The sequence below is a fragment of the Antechinus flavipes genome, chromosome 2 (assembly GCF_016432865.1).
Source record: "Antechinus flavipes isolate AdamAnt ecotype Samford, QLD, Australia chromosome 2, AdamAnt_v2, whole genome shotgun sequence".
NCBI lineage: Eukaryota > Metazoa > Chordata > Mammalia > Dasyuromorphia > Dasyuridae > Antechinus > Antechinus flavipes.
The window spans coordinates 228,340,115-228,360,504 of NC_067399.1; the positions used below are offsets into that span (position 1 = coordinate 228,340,115).

A 20,390-nucleotide genomic window follows, 5' to 3' on the forward strand; every position below is an offset into this window, starting at 1 on the left:
GTTCAGGCAAGTCCCTGCCTTTTCTTTACCATCTTGGCTCTTGAAAAGGATTTTATATTCAAACCTCATTCATTTTATTTTGATGAGTAGGAATTGTTCCTTCAATTCACTGTCTCAAATTTCTCAGATGCAATATCTGAGAATATCTTCCTTCCTTTTCCATCCTTTTCCCTGTCTCTTCTTTGTCCTTTCTCCAAATCACTTTTTTTTTTACTAGCATTGCTAATCTTGGTATATTTCAGTATTGTAATAGTTATTTACCAAATATTTTCCTTATCTTCTTGAGAAATGTCTTTCATACTTCCCTGGGTAGGGATGTGTATGTATATCCAGGTTGGAAAACACTTCTTGAAGTCTCTTCCAGGCCAAATATTTTGATTTCCTTTGACTTATCCTTATATAACCTAATCTCAAAGCCTTATGCTATTTTAGTTACCCCTTCCATTGTTTAGAGGTTTCTTTGCCAACCTCAAAACCCTAAAAAACACTGAGAAAACTTATGGAAAGATACTTTCAACATACATTTTGTGCTTTTAGTTTCTCCACCATGATGTGATACAGCCTATTGCAGTCCAGCCAAACAATGTTGTCCATGGGTATGTCGAAGTTAAGGTAAGGAACAATTTTGTGAGTGGTCGGATCTTGAGATAATCTCAGATAATCTCAGATACAGCCGTGTTAGTAATGTTCAAGACACCCTAGAGCCCATAATCTATAGTAGGGATAATATAGCTATAAAACTGTTTTGCACAAATTAGAGGTATAGGATTTTTGCTTTAGGATTTCATTTATTTCTCAATGTCTAATATTCATCTATGTCATTAATATTGTGGCATATTAACAACAGCAAAAATGATAATAGCTAGCATTTAAATAGTGCCTTAAGTTTCACAGAGTTTTTACATGTGATATTTGTACTTCTTAACAACCAAGTGAGAGAGACACTATTATTATCTTCACTTTAAAAATAAGGAAATTGAGGCAGACAAAGTTTTAAGTGACTTGCCTTGAGTCACATAGTGAGTATCTGAGGCCAGAGGTAATGGTTAAAAAGGACAAAAACAATTCTGTCTTTAAAGATGTTCAAGTTTAATTTTTTTCTAACTTGAACAATTGTAAAACAATCAGGTTTTACAAAAATTTGTTCAGAGACGCTTTAACCTCATCAATGTGGTTGATGTTCACATTTGAGCTAATGGTACATATGACCCACTCAGGCCTGCCATTCTTGGTTGACTATTAACTATGTCTTTCTTGCAGTTCACCATAGGGGTGTGGTGAATCATAGGTAGATGGCCTACCCAGTGTGATGGGGACCTTACTCAGTGGGCGTTCCCCAATTTCTTTTTCTCTTTACCATTGTCCATCAGTTAATTATCCTTTTTTTTTATCACCACATGACCAAGCCTTCTTTTTCATACATACATTTTTTCAATAACATTTTTTAATACTGCTTTGCTGTAATTTGTTTTGCAGCCTCCTCAGGCCCTTTCTTGGGTCCCCCTATTGATCTCTAATGAGTCAACATTTATTAAATACTTACCCTGTGTCAGGCCTTGTGCTAAATGTTGAAAAAATAGTTCCTCATCTCAAGAAACTCAAAGTTGAATGGAAAAGCAAAAAAACATACAAACAGCCATGTAAAAATAAAAATTATCACTAGAAGTTGGTCATCATAATTTTTGATTATTTGGAGATTATTGTGCCATATCTCATAACCATAAAACATACAGAGGTATCTCTACCCTTTTTTGCCTCTGGTTCCTCAGTTATAAAATGAGAATAATAATAGCATCTACCTCCTAATTTTGTTGTGATAATTAAATGAGATAACAATTGTTGTGTTTAGCCAATGTCCGGTACATAGTAAATGCAATCTAAATATGTTTTATTTTTATTATCATTATTATTCTTATCAACCTCTCAAGTATGATGTCAAAGTATTTGTAAATCTTGAAGCACCATATCAAATGCTGGCTATTAATACTTAAAATAGAAATAGCACTAGATTTGGAGTCAAAAGAACTGGATTCAGCTTCTGTTCATCACTTAGTACTTATGGGACCTTGGACAAATCATTTAATTTCTCTGGGCCTCAATATCCTATAAAATGAAAAGTGAACTAGGTGACCTTCAAAGTCCTTCCCTTCTTGCTCTTTCTCTTCTCTTTCTGCCTCTATTCGTTCTCTCCCCCTCCATCTTCTTTCTATTTTTTCTTTCTTTCCCTTTGTTTTCTCCTTTCTTTCTTTCCCCTCTTCCACTCAAACTACCTCCTCTCCCTCTTCTTTCTTTCTCCCCTTCTTTTCCCTCTCCTTATAATTCCCTCTCTCCTTTCTCCTTTTACCCCCTCTCTCTTTTCTTATCTCTCCCTCATTTACCTTTTCTCTTTTCCCTTCTGTGACTCTCCTCTCTATTTTTATCTCTCCCCCTTTCTTCTCATCCCTCTCCTTCTGTTTCATTCTCTAGTCTTCCTCCCTCTCTTACCCTCTCCCCCTCTGTCTCCTTACATTCATTCTTCTCTTTCTTCCCTCCTTTTTTCCCTCTCTCTGTCTCCTTTATCTTCTCTCCCTTTCCCCTTCTCTTTCTTTCCTCTCTATTTTCCTCTCTTCCCCTTCCTTCCCCTCCCTCTTCTTCTGTCTTTCCCTCTCCCTCCCTCTTCTCTCTTTCTCCCTCTCTTCCTCTTTCCTATTCTCTCTTCTCCCCACTTCAAATATCTATTATATGTACAGAATTGGAGAGAAAGATGGGAAGAGAGAGAATGTGTGTCTGTTAGAACACATGGCTGGCCAGCAGGGAATTGAGAATGTGGGGGCTGTGCCTCTAGTGAGCATCCATTGTCCATACTAAGAACTTGTTAGCCACAGCCTCCCTGTCTCTCACACAGCCTGGTGTCCAGCTGCATTTCGTGGAGATGGGCTCTGGACCTGTTGTGATTCTCTGCCATGGCTTTCCTGAAAGCTGGTTCTCTTGGAGGTATCAGGTAAGTCTCAGCCTAGGTTGATTCCAGTTTGGTGGGAGTGAGTTGAGGGGGAAAGAGGGGCCCTGACCCAATATGTGGAATAGGAAAGAGAGTGATTAGCATAAGTCAGATAGGAGGAACATTCATCTCTACACAACCAATGATGGTGTTCAACTATGTCCTAGAATATTAAGCCTGCTTCTCATTTAGAATGCTGTCCTCCTTCAGAACCTTGGATCCCCATATGTTACTCAGGAAGAAAGAGTTGTTATCCTAGTTTTGGTCTAGTTTTTTTTTTTCCCCTGTGGGTGATCTCCTAGTCTCTTTACTATTAACCTATTAGAGCATAGATTGGTCAGAACACATTAGGAATAATGATCCCAGGCCACATCAGAGGTGGCAGAAGGAAAGAAAGAGCTTTCAGCACACAGGAAATGGGAATCTGAAGGACTACTTTCTCTGGTATAATAAAAGGACCTTTCTTTCCTTATATTTGGAGAGTAAGATAAGAATTTGGGGGTCTTGATTCATAACAGCAACAACCCAGGACTGGACAATATAATTTCCTTCATAACTTACCTCTGGACTATCCAATATAATCTAAAAATAAAGCATGGATGAGGTTGTATGTGTGACATTATATCAGGAAGCTCTGCTTGGTGACTCTGCCTGAGAGGAGAGATTTGAACAGATAGAATGTCCCCTTTGTTCTTTAGCTATAGAGTCCTTCCTGTGCCAGAGGATTCTGAGATATGATGATATTCTCTTCTCTGTTTGACTATTCTTACTTACTCTTCAAGTCATTTGTTCCTCTTCTACAAACAGCCTCAGCTTTTGAATGTTCTTGAGTACTCAGTTTTTGGCCCTCTACTTTTCCTTTTCTTCATAAACATATTGAATACAGAGAAACATGGGAAGACTTACATGGACACATACAAAATACAAAGTGAAGTAAACAGAATCAGGAAAACAATATATACAAGGATGATAACAATGTAAATGGAAAAAAGCAACTACTCAAAATAATAGAAACTGCTTTCTATAAGTAGTCCATCCTAATCATTTCAATGATGAAATATATTCTCACTTATATTTCCAGCCCTGATGTAAGATCCAGTACTGTATCTTTGCCTTTCACTGGACATTTCTACTAGATACCCTATCCTTCAAGATATATTGAAAAGAACATATGATTTGAGGGTTAGGATATTTGCTACTTACTAGCTATATGTAACACTGTAAGAATCATTTAAATTCTCTGATCCTCAGTTTAATCACTTACAAAATAGAGATACAATTACTAGCAGTTTCTATATCATGGCATAGTTGTACATCTTATCATTACATGTGTGTACATATGTGTATACATATGTACACACACACTAATATACACACATGCTTAGCACACATTATCATTGTTGTTCAGTTGTTTCAGGCATGTCCACCATTTTGTGACCTATTTGGAGTTTTCTTGGCAAAGATACTGGAGTGATTTGTTATTTCCTTCTCCAGCTCATTTTGTGGATTAATAAATGCTTCATCTCATTCTTTAGATCCCAGCTCTAGCAGAAGCAGGCTACCGGGTTATTGTTCCAGATATGAAGGGTTATGGTGATTCTTGTGCCCCCCATGGTGAGTTTATTTTTATGGGCTTTATCAAATGAAATAATATTTGTAAGAACATTGACATATGATAGATACTTAATAAAAGTTTGTTTTCTTCCTTTCTCCCTTCTAAGTATATAATTACTTTATTTGTCTTAAATACTTTTCAGCCTTCCTAATTCGTTCTGGGTAAACTCTATCCAGCATTGAAAGTCAGGGGACTAAGTTTCACCACTTACTAAGAGTATGACCTGAAAGCACATCATCTCACCTCTATGAACTTCACTGTCTCTCAGTTCTCAATTGTAAAAGTGAGAATAGTTGACCTCTAGGGCAGTTAGGTGGTGCAGTGGATAGAACACTAGTCTTAGAATCAGGAAGACTTATCTTTATGAGATAAAATCCAGCCTCAGACACTCACTAGCTGTGTGACCTTGGGCAAGTTACTTATCCCTCTTTGCCTCAGTTTCCTCATCTGTAAAATGAGCTGGAGAAGAAAGTGGCAAACCACTGAAGTATGTTTGCCAAGAAAATCTCAAATGAGTCACAGTGTGTCAGACATGAATGTAATAACTCAATCTTTTCAAATCCTGATGTAGTAAGTAAGCAACTTGGTGCTATGGAAACAACATTGGCTCTTGAGTCAGAGGATCTGCATTCAAGAACTGCTTCTGATACTTGATACCAACCTTGAATCAGAAATGTACCTGCATCCCAAAAGCCTCTTTCTTCATGGATCCTGTAGTGTGTACTTTAACTAAATTAAATCTACTCCTTTATCAAGTTATAGACTTTCCTGTCTTTTGTTTGAAGCTACCTGGACATGGACACTCTTAGTTTCTTCATATGTAAAATGGGGATAATAGCATGAGATAATGAGATATGTATGAAGCACATAGTCTTTAAAGCATTATATAAATACAATATATGACATAATACATACATACATACATACATACATATATATATATCCTAGGTATTATTATTGTTGCTGTTGCTAGCATTTGGTCATTTCTTATATGTATGGGCGACTATCACTGCTTCTGGAATAGGTCCAGAGAGGAGCTTGACATATGAGCATCTGGGAAATTCAGAATAGATTTTAATAAATTGCATGATAGAAATTAATTTTTTCTTTCTTTTTTACAGAAATAGAAGAATATTCCCAAGAAGTCATATGTAAGGTAAGGAAGTACAATTTGGCAAGATTTTTTCAATCCTGTTTCACTAATGTAGACAGTCTTCTGAAGTCTAGAATTTCCTCCTAGAAAGGCAGAGATATTTGTTTTTCTAAACCTCTTCATCTTTAGTCTAGTTACCTAATCTGCCTTTTTAGTATAATGTTGAAATATGGAAATTGCCTGTGTACCAAGTCTCAAAAGGCGTGAAGAGTTAGTCCTTTTGGCCTTTTTCTTCAGCAGGCCAGCTGTGTGAAAACTGTGTGTGACATTCCAATCTAAATGGTTATTCGGATGGTGAAAATGAAGAAATATCCAGTGGAATCTCCTTGATTCAAAGTATTTTGTTTTATTGTGTTTTTTGGCAAGGCAGTCAGGGTTAAGTGACTTGTCCAGGGTCATACAGATAATGATGTGTCTAAGACCAGATTTGAATTTAGATCCTCCTGATTCTAGGTTTAGTGCTATATCCACAGCACTATCCAACTATCCCAAGATTCCCTTATTCCTTCTAATTGGGTAGAGATAATCTGGAATTGTTATCCATGACACCTAAGGAGATGATGAGAGAATACCTAGTGGTACTTTATCACTACAAGTCTCTTAGCTCCGATGAAATACTACATTATTCACTGGGGAAGGAGAGAATCCGTACATGTGGCTGTTAAACCACTATCAGTGATGTATGAGAGAGAATGGAGAATAGGAAAGAAACAAAAAGATCAGAAAAGGGCAGATGCACTACTTTCCTAAAAGGAGGAGCAAGTACTCGCAGTGGCCTGTGATCTTGGCTTTGATTTCTGCAAAATTGTAGAATTTATTATGTATGAGATGGTTAGTTGGCATCTTGAAAAGGAAGGTCAGTAAAGCTCCTGCAGGAATGGGTGATACCAAACTAACTTTACTTCTTTTATTGCCTGAGTAACTAATCTGACAGATTTGGGAAGTTTGTAAGGCACTTGATAAAGTATCTCTTACTATTTTTGTGGAAATAATGGAGAAAGATGGCTTAGTCACTGTGATGGCTAGTTGGATTCAGAACTGGTTTCTTTTTTAACCTCTTAAGGGCAGGGACTAGTGTAGGTTTGGAATTTTTCTTTCCTTTCATTTGAGCCCTCCCCTTCTCTTCTTCCCTTTGTTTCATATTGTCCAGAAGTAGAGAAATGGCCAAACCTCTGTACTCTACCGTGATTACAGAGGTGTAGTCTGTGTATCTCTGCTGCTGAACCTTTTTCAAGGCTATTTTCCATGTTTGGTGCCCACCTAATTCACAGTACCTACATTCTGGTAAACTATTTTGACCAATGGGCTAGAGCAAATTGAAAGTAACCTAAGAGTCTTAGATCATTCAGTGAGTTAGAAGAGTGTCTACTATAAGCTTGTAAATAGCGTAGCAGAATGGATAGACAAAAATAATTTGTTCCAATGGCCATAAAGGCAGCTGAAGCAGATGTTGTGGAATGCTTAGAGATCAAGGTTACTTCCCTTGTCCATCTCTACAAAGGTAAGGCAACTAGACTGTCTTATGACAATCACAGTTGTGGGGGGTCACTCTCTCAGTTATTGATGGCATAATATTTGCCAGACTCTTCCTTAATAGCCTGGTTTTTCACCTGAAAGTTGATAACCTATCTGAGCTCAAATGTGGCTTCTTCAAAAAGGACATAAGAATGGCCAGTATGGTGTTTGCTACCTAACAATTCTGGGAGAAATGCCAGGAGCAGAACAGAAATCTGTACACAGTATATTGATCTGAAGGTCTTTTGATACTATCTGAAGACTTATGGGAAATTATGGAAAAACTTGAGTGCCCAATGAAGTTCATCAATGTTGTACATCAGTTCCATAACTGTATGCTTTCCTGGGTTCTGGACATTGAATGATACTTTCCCAGTCACCAGTGGAGTGAAGCAGGGTGTGAGCTTGCTCCCAGGCTTTTAGCAAAATGTTTTCAGCAATGTTATCAGATACTTTCTGCAAAAACAAAAGCACCATCCAGGTCAACACTTACTGAACTGATGGTACATTATTTATCTTGAAAAGATTACAAACAAAAACTATAGTGGAGGGAAAATTGGTGCTTGTTTCTTTGTCAATAAATGATTGTGCACTCAATGTGTCCTCTTGGGCTGAGATGCAGTAAAGTATGGATTGACTATGGATTGACTTTCTGCTGTTTGTGCTAATTTTGGTCTAACAATTTACATAAAGAAAATACAGATGCTCCACTAGCCAGCACCAAACCATTCAAAGATGGATGGTTAAATTAAAATTTACCTTGGCAGTATACTTTTCAGGGATGTATGCATAGGTGATGAAATTGCCACCTATCTTGCCAGAACTAATTCAGTGTTTGGGAGGCTCCAAAGGAAAATGTGAGAGAAAAGAGAGATTGGGCTTTCTACCAGACTGAAGGTTCATAGAGCTATTGTGCTGACCTTATTGTTGTATGTCTGTGAAATCAGGACCATGCTAGGAAACTGGATTTCTTCCATTTGCATTGTCTTAGAAAAATTCTCAAGATCACCTGGCAAGATAAGGTACCAGATACTGAGATTCTTTCTCAAGCTGAGCTCTCCAAGCATTCAAGTTCTATGTAAAGAGCAAACTTCAGTGGGCTGGCCATGTTGTTTAAATGCTAAATGTATGTTTATCTAAAAAATTATTTTACATAGAATTCACGCAAAGCAAACACTCCCATGGAGGTTAGTATAAGCAATACAAAGATACTCTCAAGTTCTCGCTGAAGAACTTCAGGATCAATTAAATAATATGGGAGACACTGGTAAGGGATTGCCCAGAATGGCATGCCCACACAAAAAGCAAAGCAGAACTGTAGTAATTCCAAAAAAACACGAGATACATATATTTAGAGACATTGTCATTCCAAATGTTCATATGGACCATTTGTGCTCAGCATGTGGTAGAAGCTTCTGAGCTCATAATGGTCTGATGATCAGTCACACTCAAGCACAGTGTACCTTCACTCCAATAAAGTAAGGTCATTTTGATCTTCTTGGAGAACTAAGGACCACAACCAACCAGTCAATTAACTTTGATTAGAATACATCTGAGATACTGAGTTCCATATTGAGTAGCAATTTTTGGAGTGACATTAGTAAGCCCCAAAATATCTAGAGGAAGGCAACTAAGATACCGAGGGTCTTAAAATCATGATCATATCTTAATCATTTGAAGGAACTAGGAATGCTTAACCTTCAGAAGAGTAGATCCTGGTAGAGCAAAATAGCTATCTTCAAGTATTTGAAGGACTATGTATGCAGGTAAGAGGCTCAATTATTATCTGTTTGACCCCAGAGGACAGAATCAGAACCTGTAAGTAGTAGTTGCAATGAAGAAAATTTCCTCTTGAAGTCAGGAAATACTTTTGGGAAAGAATGATCTCAGGAGTTTGTGGATTTTCCCTCAGGAGAAGTATTCCATAAGAAACTGGATGACAATTGCTGTTGATGTTGCATTGGGGATTCTGTTTTCAGATATGAATTGGATGGGATGGTTGTCAGGGTTATTTTCAATGGTGAAATTCTGTGTTTCTGTGATAATCCTAAAAGCATTTATTAATGCTTAAACTAAATGTGAGGCACTATGCTAGAAATTGAAGATAGAGAAACAAACAAAAAAAAATTCCTTGCCCTTAAGACACTTGCATTACCTTCAGTTTCCACTGAATATATTTTGTATATACAGAATTGTTTGCATGTGGTTTCTCCACATGCAATTGTGATTATGGATTTAATTATGATTTTCTTGAGAGTGGGAGCTATTTTTGCCTTTCTTTGTATCCTTAATCCTTAGCACAATGACTGCATATAGTAGGTGCTTAATAAAAGTTTATTGACTGAATATAGGAGAGATAAAAGAGTTTAAGGGAACTCTCTTGTCAAGCCTTTCATGATAGAGTGAATTAGATGAGAAGAAATATTCAAAGTAGGGAAAATTTGAAATACAACAGATGGATGGTATGATCTTTGTCTTGGAAAAATTTATGATATAGCAAAAGAACAGGACTAACACATAACAAAAAACACACACAAGAAAGATATAAAAAATGTACTAAAGAAATTGCGGCAGGACAAAAAAATGTCTGTAAATTACTTTTCAGACTTAAAAGTTCTAGTTAGTATTTTCCCTCTGAAATAATTTTTATCAGTGGCTCATTTTTCTCATTTATTTCAATGTTTAAATTTAAATTCTCTTGTAATGTGTGCCTTCTTCTTATTATTTTTTTAAAGTTAGTCTTCTATACAATCTTGCAAGGCGAATTAAAGAACTGCCTTTTTCAGTTGAATAAAAGTATTTATATTACTGTTATTGTTATCCCTTTGGAAGAAGAAGGGAAAAGTTAGAGTCATTCTAAAATTAGGATTCCAAAAATAAATATCTGAGTGAAGATAAAACAGCCTATTGAGATATTGAGAGTACATTTCTAACTCTTCTTATTTTTTTCTTCCTTAGGAGTTGATTACTTTCCTGGATAAGTTGGTAAGAAATTCCTAACCTTGGGCCTGTCACTGTTGAGTGGAAATAATCAGTGAAGCATTTATGGAAGTGATTTGAGGTAGACCTTGAAAGGTAGCTAGGGTTTTAAGGGGCAGAGAAAAGAAGGAGAAAGGTATTTCCTGGGGATGATGGAAGCAGGTGTTGGGAAAAGAAATAGGTGATAGAATAATGGATTTAGAGCTGGAAGATATTTTGGAGATTTTTGAGTCCAAGTATCACACTTTAGACATAAGGAAACTGAGACCCACTGAGATTGAATAACTTATTAAAGATAATATAGGCAATAAGAAGCTAAATAATAAATAACTCTCCACCAGAGTCCCCAGGTTCTAATTCCCATGCCATTTCCAGGTCAGGACTGGGATATATAGAATCAACCACATATTAATTATACGTCAAGTAATCAGAGCAGCTGGAATCTCCAAGGAAAAGATTGTTAAAAAGAGAAGTGAAATGTCTAAATCTAGGGAGCCTTTTAAGGTACATTTCGATTATGAAGAGAACAAAAGTAAAGAGAAGAAAAATCAGTGGTCCTAGTGATTAAAAAAAACCCAGAACAATGTGATGTAGAAGCTAAAGAGAAAGTTTTTCTTAAAAAAATTTTGTTTAAATTAGCAAGCACTCATTATCTCTTTTTCATCCCATTGAGAAAAAAAAAGGAAAAAAAAATCACCTCATAACCTATGTTCAGTGTCTGGGAAAACAAATCCTTACACTGGCCATTCCAAAGATGTGTTTCTCTTTCTCCATTTTGAGCCCATCACCCCTTCATCAGGAGATGGGTACCAAATTGTGTCATTGATTGGTTCTCTGGAATCATGGTTGGTCATTGCAAAGTTGTTTGTATTTACAATCTTATTATAGAAATAATTTTCCTGGTTCTTCTCACTTTACAGTGCATCAGTTCATATAAGTTTTCTCAGGTTTCTTTGAAAACAGAAGTTTACAAAAGATACTACAGGGATTGGGGAATATTCAGTGATAAAGAGATCAAGAAGAGTAAGAAATGAAAAAAAAAGGTTGCTGTTTGGCTTTAGTGATTATTAGGTGAATGTTGGTAACCTTCTGAAAGGTCTGAAGTTTCCAGAAGTATGGTTGCCATGAAGCCAAATTATTGATCACTCAAGAGGCATTTATTAAATGTTTGCTATGTGCCAGGCACTATGCTGGGCATACCAAGAGAAAAAATAATACCTGCTCTTGAGTTAATATTCTGTTATGGTATCATAGCCAACAGTGTTATGGTATCATAGATAAGGCAGTGAATACTGACCACTTGTTCAAAAAAATTTCAAAGGTGGGAAATGGAATGAGAGCCTCAACAGTTTAGAATTGTCAAGTGGAAACTTACTGGGGGAATCATCAAATCTGGAAGCAAGATAGAAGAAGCCAATGGTGACAGGGGAAAGATACCAAGGGGTGGGTAATTGAGAGAGCAGAATTCATGAAGAACTGAAAACAAACAGGAACAAGAGACAGGAAGAGGGATCATTTTTAGGAAAGTTTTGGGGAAACACCCTTTGAACTAGAATGGATTAGAAAATTGGTGGGTATCAACATCAGATAGGTTTTGTAGTAGAGAGGAGAAAAGATGAAGAATCTCCTCTAAATTGGTTCTAGAGGAGAATAGAGGTGTGCAATAGCTGTTAATGAGGATTATTTTAGGAAATTGAAGAGAGATAAATAAAAAGATCACTGAACAGTAGTGATCTCTATTATGGAATCTCTTTTTAGCAAGAATTCTTGTTCTTTAGAGCCTGGGAGCTGTAATTTTGCTGGCCCCTTCTCTATTTCAGACCTCATTTCATGCATGTTTCTATTTTTCAGGGCATTTCTCAAGCAGTGTTTATTGGCCATGACTGGGGTGGTAGTGTGGTGTGGAGCATGGCTCTCTTCTATCCAGAGAGAATAAGGTAACTACAGAACATATACAGTGGAGTGGGATGGAGCCAGCAGGGGTGGAAAGAGCACCCTTTTCTGGTCTTCAATGTTTTAAGCTATAAAATGAGAAGATTAAATTATATAACTTCTTAGAACTCTTTTATAACTAAATTTTTAAATATAGTTTCACTTATGATCAAATTTCTGAAATTCCCAATGTTAGAAATATGTGGTAGGGTAGGATATAATCTTATTAACATATTAACAAGGATGGCTTAATTGTTCTGAATAGGGGCAACATCTCTCCTCTCCCCTATTTCCAAATCTGGCTTACATAAAATCTAAAATCTGAAAAGAGACTGTAATTATTATTCTTCATACCAACAGGGATATATACAGATACATACATACACACACATACACACACACACACACATATATGTATAATGGATTGAATGTAATCAGTGATATACTCATGGAAACAGATTTGAGCTGGGCCTTGAAAGGTTTTTAGGATTCTAAGGGACAGGAAAGAAAGCTGTAATGGAGCTTGGTGATTAAAAAAGGAATAGGGGATATAATTTTACATGTATGTGTATATCTATAAGTGTATGTGTGTGTGCATGCACGTGTGAGCACTGCACATGCACACGCACATATATATAAATATACAATTTCTTTTCAATTCAACAGGCATTTATTTAATACCTACTATTTTCCAGGCACTATAATAAGTTCTGGGTATTCAAAGACACAAAAATAATGCTGCCCTTGAAAAACTTAAGATGAAAGAACATGTACATAGAAAAATATATAGAAAGAGATCTCATTTTCAATGTATCACTTGTATTCAAGGGGCAGTGTGACCCAAGTGAGTCATTGAACCTTCAATGTCCTGGGAAGATCTTTAAGGCTCTTAGCAGCAGAACAATTTCCTATTATTATTAGTGGTTTCAAACTGAAAAAAAAAAAACAAAAACACTAAACCATACCTAGAGATCCTTAAAGTTGCATATTGATATAGAAAACCACACATTAATATTATCAACATGTTTTTATTTTGTTATTTTAAATAACATTTTAAGTATATATTTAAAATTTAAATGCAAAACAGAAAGAAAAAGACAGAATAATGGGGTGAAAGCATTTTCATGTGCATATCAGAATGTAAGGGATAATTCAAAATATGTAAAAATATATTTCCATTTGAAGAAATATAATATAAATATTTATTCTCCATATATAAATAATATATATTTATTATTCGTATATAATAATAGAAAGCATTGTATTCATAATTCTCCATCTTTTTCTTTGCTTCCTTGTAGATTTTTTTTGTTCTCTGCTGTGTACTTTTTAACCCATTCCCACTGTGAATAGAATTTCAGAGCTTCCAGCTCTCCTCCCCCATCTAATTCCTTGTTCTAACATTTCAGGACAATTTTGTTTAATTATTTTTTTTTGATATTATTGTAACCAGATCTGGGATGCCAATGTATTTGGGAATTTGGGGGCTGCAGAATCCTGGGGCAGTATGTACCAAACATTGGAACGTCTGGGTTGGGAAACATAGAACCAAAGCATTTTAATTCTGGAACAGACTTAAAAAGAAGGCAGAGTCAAGATGGTGGAATACAGGTTGCAACCTAGCTGTACTCTTTCCACATTCTCCTCCAAGCAACTTTAACTCCTCAAATAGAATTATGGAGTGGCAGAGCCAAAATAACATCTGGGTGAGTCATTTTTCCCAGTCTAGATAATTCAGGATATGTATGACACAGAAATGGGAGCCTGCCTAAAGCAGGCCAGCAACACAAGCAGGGGGTCTTGGAGATAGCTGTGACAGCAGCACTAGTAACTCCCAAAGCTCGTAGCCCAAAGACAGAGAGCTTTTTGATAACATCGGATGCCTGGCACTAACTGGCAACTTTATTGCTCATACCTAGTTCTGGTTCAAAGTTCCAGGGTGGAGAGGAGCATTTCTAATCAGTCAGAAGGGAGCAGAAGTCCTGGTCAAAGTCCTGTGGGGAAGGGAACACTAGCACCTGCAGCCTCAGGAAGAGCAGGAGCCCTTCCTGGGTAGTACCAGAGCACAGACCAGAAGAGCCATGACCATACTTCTCCCCAAATCACACCACCTTGGAAGTACCAAAAAACTTGCAAACTCCCAGAATTAGCTCTGAAAAAAATCAGCACAAAAAGCCTAAAACTTAGCACAATGTCTTTCTACCCCCACATTTGCAGAGTCCAACCTCAGTATGAAGTTCAAAGTCAAGAAATTGGATAAATGAACAACAGAAAAATAATTTCACCATAAAAACCTACCGCATTGGCAGGGAAGATCAAGACAAAACTCAGGAAGAAAACAACATGAAAACAGCTATAAGCAAAGCTTTAAAAAATGTGAATTTGTTAGCAAACCCAACAAGAATTCCTGGAAGAGTTAAAGAGACATAAGAGTGGTAAAGGAAAATTTGGGGAAAGAAATTAGAGTAATGCAAGAAAACTGTGAAAGGAAAATTAACAGATTAGTAAAAGAGGCACAAAGGGGCCAGGTAGGTGGTATAATGGATATAATGGACCAAGTCTGGAGGCAGGAAGACTCATCTTCTTGAGTTCAAATTTGGCCTTGAATCCTAACTAGCTGTGTGATCCTGGGAAAGTCATTAACTTAGATTTGCCTCTTGTTTCCTCTATTTTATTTTATTTTCCAAATTTATTTCATTTGAAGAAACAGAATAAGAAAAAAGAAAAACAGAAAGGCAATACAAAAAAAATGAAACAAAAGAAAAGAGAACATTATCATGTTCCCAGCCAAAGATCAGGGAGGATTCAAAATATATAACAACAAATATCAATTTAAGAATATATATATGTATATATTTACATATATATGTATATGTATTAGTAGAAGATATTATATTCATGAATGTCCATCTTTTCTTGTTACAAATAGTGTTTTTGTTCTCTACTGTATACTTTTAAAAACTTTATTCTTTTTTCCCCAATTTATCCTCCCCTTCAGCCCCAAGAAGGCTATAGTTAAAAAAGGATATATATATATATGTAGATATATACATACATATACACATAGACACATATATATCTCCCTTTCATTCCCCTTATCCCCAAGCAAGCTACAGTTAAGAAAAATATATTTATGTATACATATGTAGATATATATGTGCATATACACTCACACACATACACACCCATACCTGTCCCTGATGAATCTTTCATTAAATTCTGCTCCATGACTTGGCTTACTATTACTTAACCTCCCCCCACCCAGGGATCCCTCCCTTATCTTCTTATTTTACCCTTTGCTTCCTCATCTACCTGTCCCCCCTTATTTCTTTACAGATTTTGGAGGATGCTACACCTTTCATAGTATATATGTAGTTTTGCCTATTGAACCCATTCTCAATGTGAGTAGCTTTTCAGAACTATGAGCCTTCCTCCCCCTCTGATGCCTTTGTGTCTATTTATATTCTGTTCCTCATTTATATAACATGATTACAATTTTTATCTTTACTCTGATGGTTTTTTTTGAGCTTATCCTATTGTTGATGCAAATCTTAAACATAAATTGTATATTCATGTGAAAAACATGAATAATTTATCCATGTTTAAACTGTTGATGTTAAGTTCCTTAAAATTGTTCTTATATTGGCTCTTATGTATTAGATTTTTGTTAAATTTGGGTTTGGCTAATAAAAAGTTCTGAAAATCTGCAATTTCATTGAATGTCCGTTTTTTTGCCATTCAAAATTATAAATATTTTGCTGGATATGATATTTTTGGCCTCAGGCCTCGTTCTTGTGCTTGTCTGTAGATGTGGTTCCAAGGCTTGCAGTTTTTTATTGTAGCTGCTGATAAGTCTTGTACAATTCTAATTGTAGCTCTAGCTTATTTGATTTTTTTTCTCTTGTTTCTTACAAAATTTTCTCTTTGATCTGAGAGTTTTGAAATTTGGCAGTAATATTCCTATGTGTTTTCCTCAAAGGATCTTTTTGAGATAGTGATCAGTGGATTTTTTTCTGTTTCTACTTTCTCCTCATGTTCTGTCACTCCAGGCAATTTTGTAAATTTCCTACATTATTGTGTCAAGGTTCTCTTTTTGGTGATAACTTTCTGGCAGCCAAATTATTCTTATATTTTCTCTTTTTGATCTGTTCTCCAGATTTGCCATTTTTTTAAATGAGATGTTTCACCTCTCTCTCTTTCTCTCTCTCTCTCTCTCTCTCTCTCTCTCTCTCTCTCTCTCTCTCTCTCTCATAACTTCACCGACTTCCCCTTGCCTGATTCTAATTTTCAAAGAGTTATTTTCATCTTTGAGACTCTGGACCTTCTTTCATTATTGTTCATTATTGTTGTTTTATTGTTATCCAATTTTTTTTCTTTTTTGACCAGATTCTGATAGAAATAGTGCTGCAGTTATAGTTATTATTCCTTCCTATTCATTGCTCTATAGACTCCTGCACAGTGAATATGAAAAAATAACTGCTTTTTGGTAGTTGAATTAAAACCTTAGCATGCAGACTCATCCTCTGCATGCACAGAAGTTTTTATAACTTCTGGATAACAAGGACAATATGCGCCTCATCATTTTTGCACATGATTTTCATCTCCATTTCTGGGTCTCTCTATTTTGAATTTTTTTCCATGTAGCCTGAAAATGATGAGCATTTGATATGACAATTTCTATCAAAAACATTTTTCTTAACTTTTTTATCCAGACTATGATGGCAAAAGACAATTGTATGGTACATTAGAGAATTCATTGGCTGAATTCTCCAGCATTCTGAGGCTTATGTTTATAGTGTGATATAAGTCCATGCTTTCATAGTGCTTCTAATGGACAGTTCTAGGCACCATGTAATGTTGTTCTAGATTTTTTTTTGTAGTTTGATTGTTCAGTTATATCCTCCTCTTCATGACTCATGGACTGTGTCCATGGAGTTTTTTGAGCAGAAGTATTGTCATGGTTTGTATTTCTTCTCCAGTGCATCCCTATTTGGAGGTAAATAGGAATTAAGAGACTTTTTCAGGGTCACAGAGGTGGTGAGTTAGCTTAGATCTCTTAGATCTTTTTAACTGTAGACCCATTACTCTATCCGTAGTGCCATCTAGCTATCCTAAGATACTTAGGAAATCCTAGTTTTCCACAAGTGTTATCCTATCATCACTGTTTCTTTGCATAATCTCCATTGATTACTGAGTCTTGCATTCTTACTGGCAACTTTTTTGTAATTTCTGATGGTGATGACTTGGTCTTGAATTGCCATCATAAAATCCACCTTTTCTCTAAGCAAATTTCAAATTACCAATCATATATTTGGTGCTTCATTGTCACCATATTATTGGCTAAAGTCAGGTGGATTTCATCTGTGGAGAATCATTTGATTCCACACTTAGATCTTTTGTGGGCTCCATTTAGAAGGTGAGTCATTTTTAGTTTCATTTAATCTCATGGGATGTGCCTATTACCAGCTTTTACTATTTCTCAGTGAAGTGATGTCTGCTTATCCTGAGAGCATTTCTGTAGGTTTTGATTTTCATATATTCTAAGATAGTCTATCAGTCTTTAACAGATTCCTTTGTGTAACAGGTCCTGTATTTTGTTGATATCAGGCAGGTTTTTGTTAGGTTTCTTCCATATCTTAAATTCCAAATCTATTTTACAATTTCAAGGTTGTACCATTAAAACCTGCCCTGGATAGGGGTTTTAAATGTATTGTGACACCAGACTTGGAGTCAGAAGACTTGGTCTCAAATAATTCCTCAGGTGCTCAATAGCTGCATCACCCTGGATAAATCATTTAAGCCCTCAATGCCTCAGTTTTCTCATCTGACAGTCCCAAAGATGAGAGGGGTGGTCTCAGTGGCCTCTTATATCCCTTCTAGCTCTTAACCTTATCATTTTATGTTCTTCCAATTCTGCTTTGATTTGACATATTCAAAAATTGATTGCTATTTTTATACCTGATACTTTTATTTGGAGGAGACTTGCTTGTAATGGGCTGAGGCTCGAGTTGATGCACTGGGGTCCCAAGCATGTGAGGCTAAATAGTAATTGGACCATACTCTATTAATATATGCTTGGAGAAAGAATGGCCCCCACCCACTCTTTGTGCAAGTCCTGATGTGTTGTATAGGAAATGACATAGGGAGGATTTTGGTGGGTGGAGGCAGAGGGGCAAGAAGAGAGGCAGAGAGAGACTGCTGGCTGGTTCTGTTGCAGCTGCTCACATTGCTATTGCCATCTCCCTTCACCTCCATAAACAATAAAGATCGAACATTTTCCCTTAACCTGAATTCCTGACTCCGCCTGATTTTAAAATAGGCGGTCATCACAGTTGCTGTCAGTCATTTGGTTCAATATGACTTCTGCTTTCCACTTTGAAGCTTTAAGCCTTAGCTTAATCTTTCCTTTTATTGTAGAATTATTAAATCCAAATGACATTTATTAACCTTAGCATTATTATTATCCTCATAGGGTTCACCAGGATTCTCTTGTTTTCTAGGGCAGTGGCCAGTTTGAATACACCCTTCGTTCCAGCAGATCCAGCTGTGCCTTTTATAGAGAAGGTCAAATCCAACCCAATTTTTCATTACCAGCTCTACTTCCAAGAACCAGTAAGTTGAAGAACCTGGGAGCAATAATGCTCAGTTTGTTCTCTTCCTTTTTTCTTCCATTCCTCCTCTGTTTCATATACTTTTTATTTGCTAATATTTTCTGGCTTCACAAGTCAGAGAGAGTTTTCAATTTCTCTTGAATTTGGGTGATTCCTTAAATCATTGTGCTGGATACTGGGAATAAAATAGCCCCTGCCTTCAATTGATTTACATTCTGTTGGGGTGATAGAATGCCAAGATATATAAATAAATACAAAGTAATTGGGGAAGTAGAGATTATTGACAACTAGGGAATCAGAAAATACTTTGGGTAGGAAATAGTAGCTAAGTGACCCTAAAAGAGCTAGGAATTTTTAAAAATGGAAATAAAGAGAAAATGTACACCATTTATGGAAAACAGTAAGTAGATTCATTTGCTGAAACATGAGAGAGGATAATGTAAAATCAATCTAGAAAAATATATTGGAAACCAATTGGAAAAAGATTTTTTTTAGTAATATTTTACTTTTTCTTCAATGACATATAAAAACAGTTTTTAACACTTGATTTTAAAGTTTTGAGTTCCATATTCTATCCCTTCCTCTCTCTGAGAGAGAGGTAAACAATCTTATATAGATTATACATGTGCAATCATGTAAAACATTTCCATATTAGTTATTTTGTGAAAGAAAGAAAGGAGAGAGGAGAGGAAGGAAGAGAGGGAAGAAGATAAGAAAGGAAGGAAGAAGAGAAAGAAATGGAAAAATTGTATTCTTCAGGCTGTATTTAGATGACATCAGTTCTTTCTCTGTAGGCATATAGAATTTTTCATCATGAGTTCTTCATCATTGTTTGCACCATTGTATTGCTGAGAATAGCGAAATCATTCACAGACGATCACTATATAGTATTATTGTTTCTGTGTACAATATTCTCTTGGCTCTTCTCACTTTATTCTATATCATTTTATATATGTTTTCCCAGGTTTTTTTAAAATCATCTTGCTTATCATTTCTAATGCCACAGTAATATCCCATTACAATTATATTCCACAACTTGTTCATCCATTCCTCAATTGAAGAACATAAAAGCTGCGATAAATATGGTTGTACAAATGGGTCTTACTCATACCATTTTTTTTTATTTTCCTGGGATACAGACCTATCAATGATATTGCTGTATCAAGGGCATACACATTTGATGCTCAAAACAACCCTAGTAGGTGAGGTTCTATTATTATTCCCATTTTATAGATGAGGAAACTGCAGGAGGCAGAGCTGAAGTGACTTGCCTAGGGTGAGTGTCTGAAACTGAGGCTAATTTCATTTGGTCTGATTGCCATGAACCCTCCTGAATGAAAGGCAGATGGACAGGACTTAAATCAAATTAACATCATTAGTGTGTACTTGGTTCTTTCTCTCTGATCTAAGAGATTTTGGGTTTCAAATCCTTCCAGGCTAAATGGCTTAGAGAAAGATTCTTCACCTCACTCTGCCCTCCCTTCTCAGACTATGTCTGACACCTTCACCTCCAGGAGTCCCATAACATTGTCATTGTCCTTCTGAATCTGCTGGATCCATCAACGTTTCCCATCCTGGACCAGTTTTTAATCCCATCTTCCATCAGGT

General features: G+C 36.2%; 1 protein-coding gene across 1 annotated transcript in view; it reads left to right on the forward strand.

Annotated features, from left to right (window-relative positions):
- EPHX2 (epoxide hydrolase 2) overlaps positions 1–20,390 on the forward strand; it is a 66,271-nt gene that overhangs the window by 23,058 nt on the left and 22,823 nt on the right. The window contains exons 6-12 of the mRNA XM_051976385.1: positions 538–612; positions 2,885–2,980; positions 4,513–4,591; positions 5,714–5,748; positions 10,219–10,245; positions 12,091–12,176; positions 18,672–18,783. Coding sequence (XP_051832345.1) covers positions 538–612; positions 2,885–2,980; positions 4,513–4,591; positions 5,714–5,748; positions 10,219–10,245; positions 12,091–12,176; positions 18,672–18,783 — 510 coding nt within the window. The remainder of the gene's footprint in view (positions 1–537; positions 613–2,884; positions 2,981–4,512; positions 4,592–5,713; positions 5,749–10,218; positions 10,246–12,090; positions 12,177–18,671; positions 18,784–20,390) is intronic.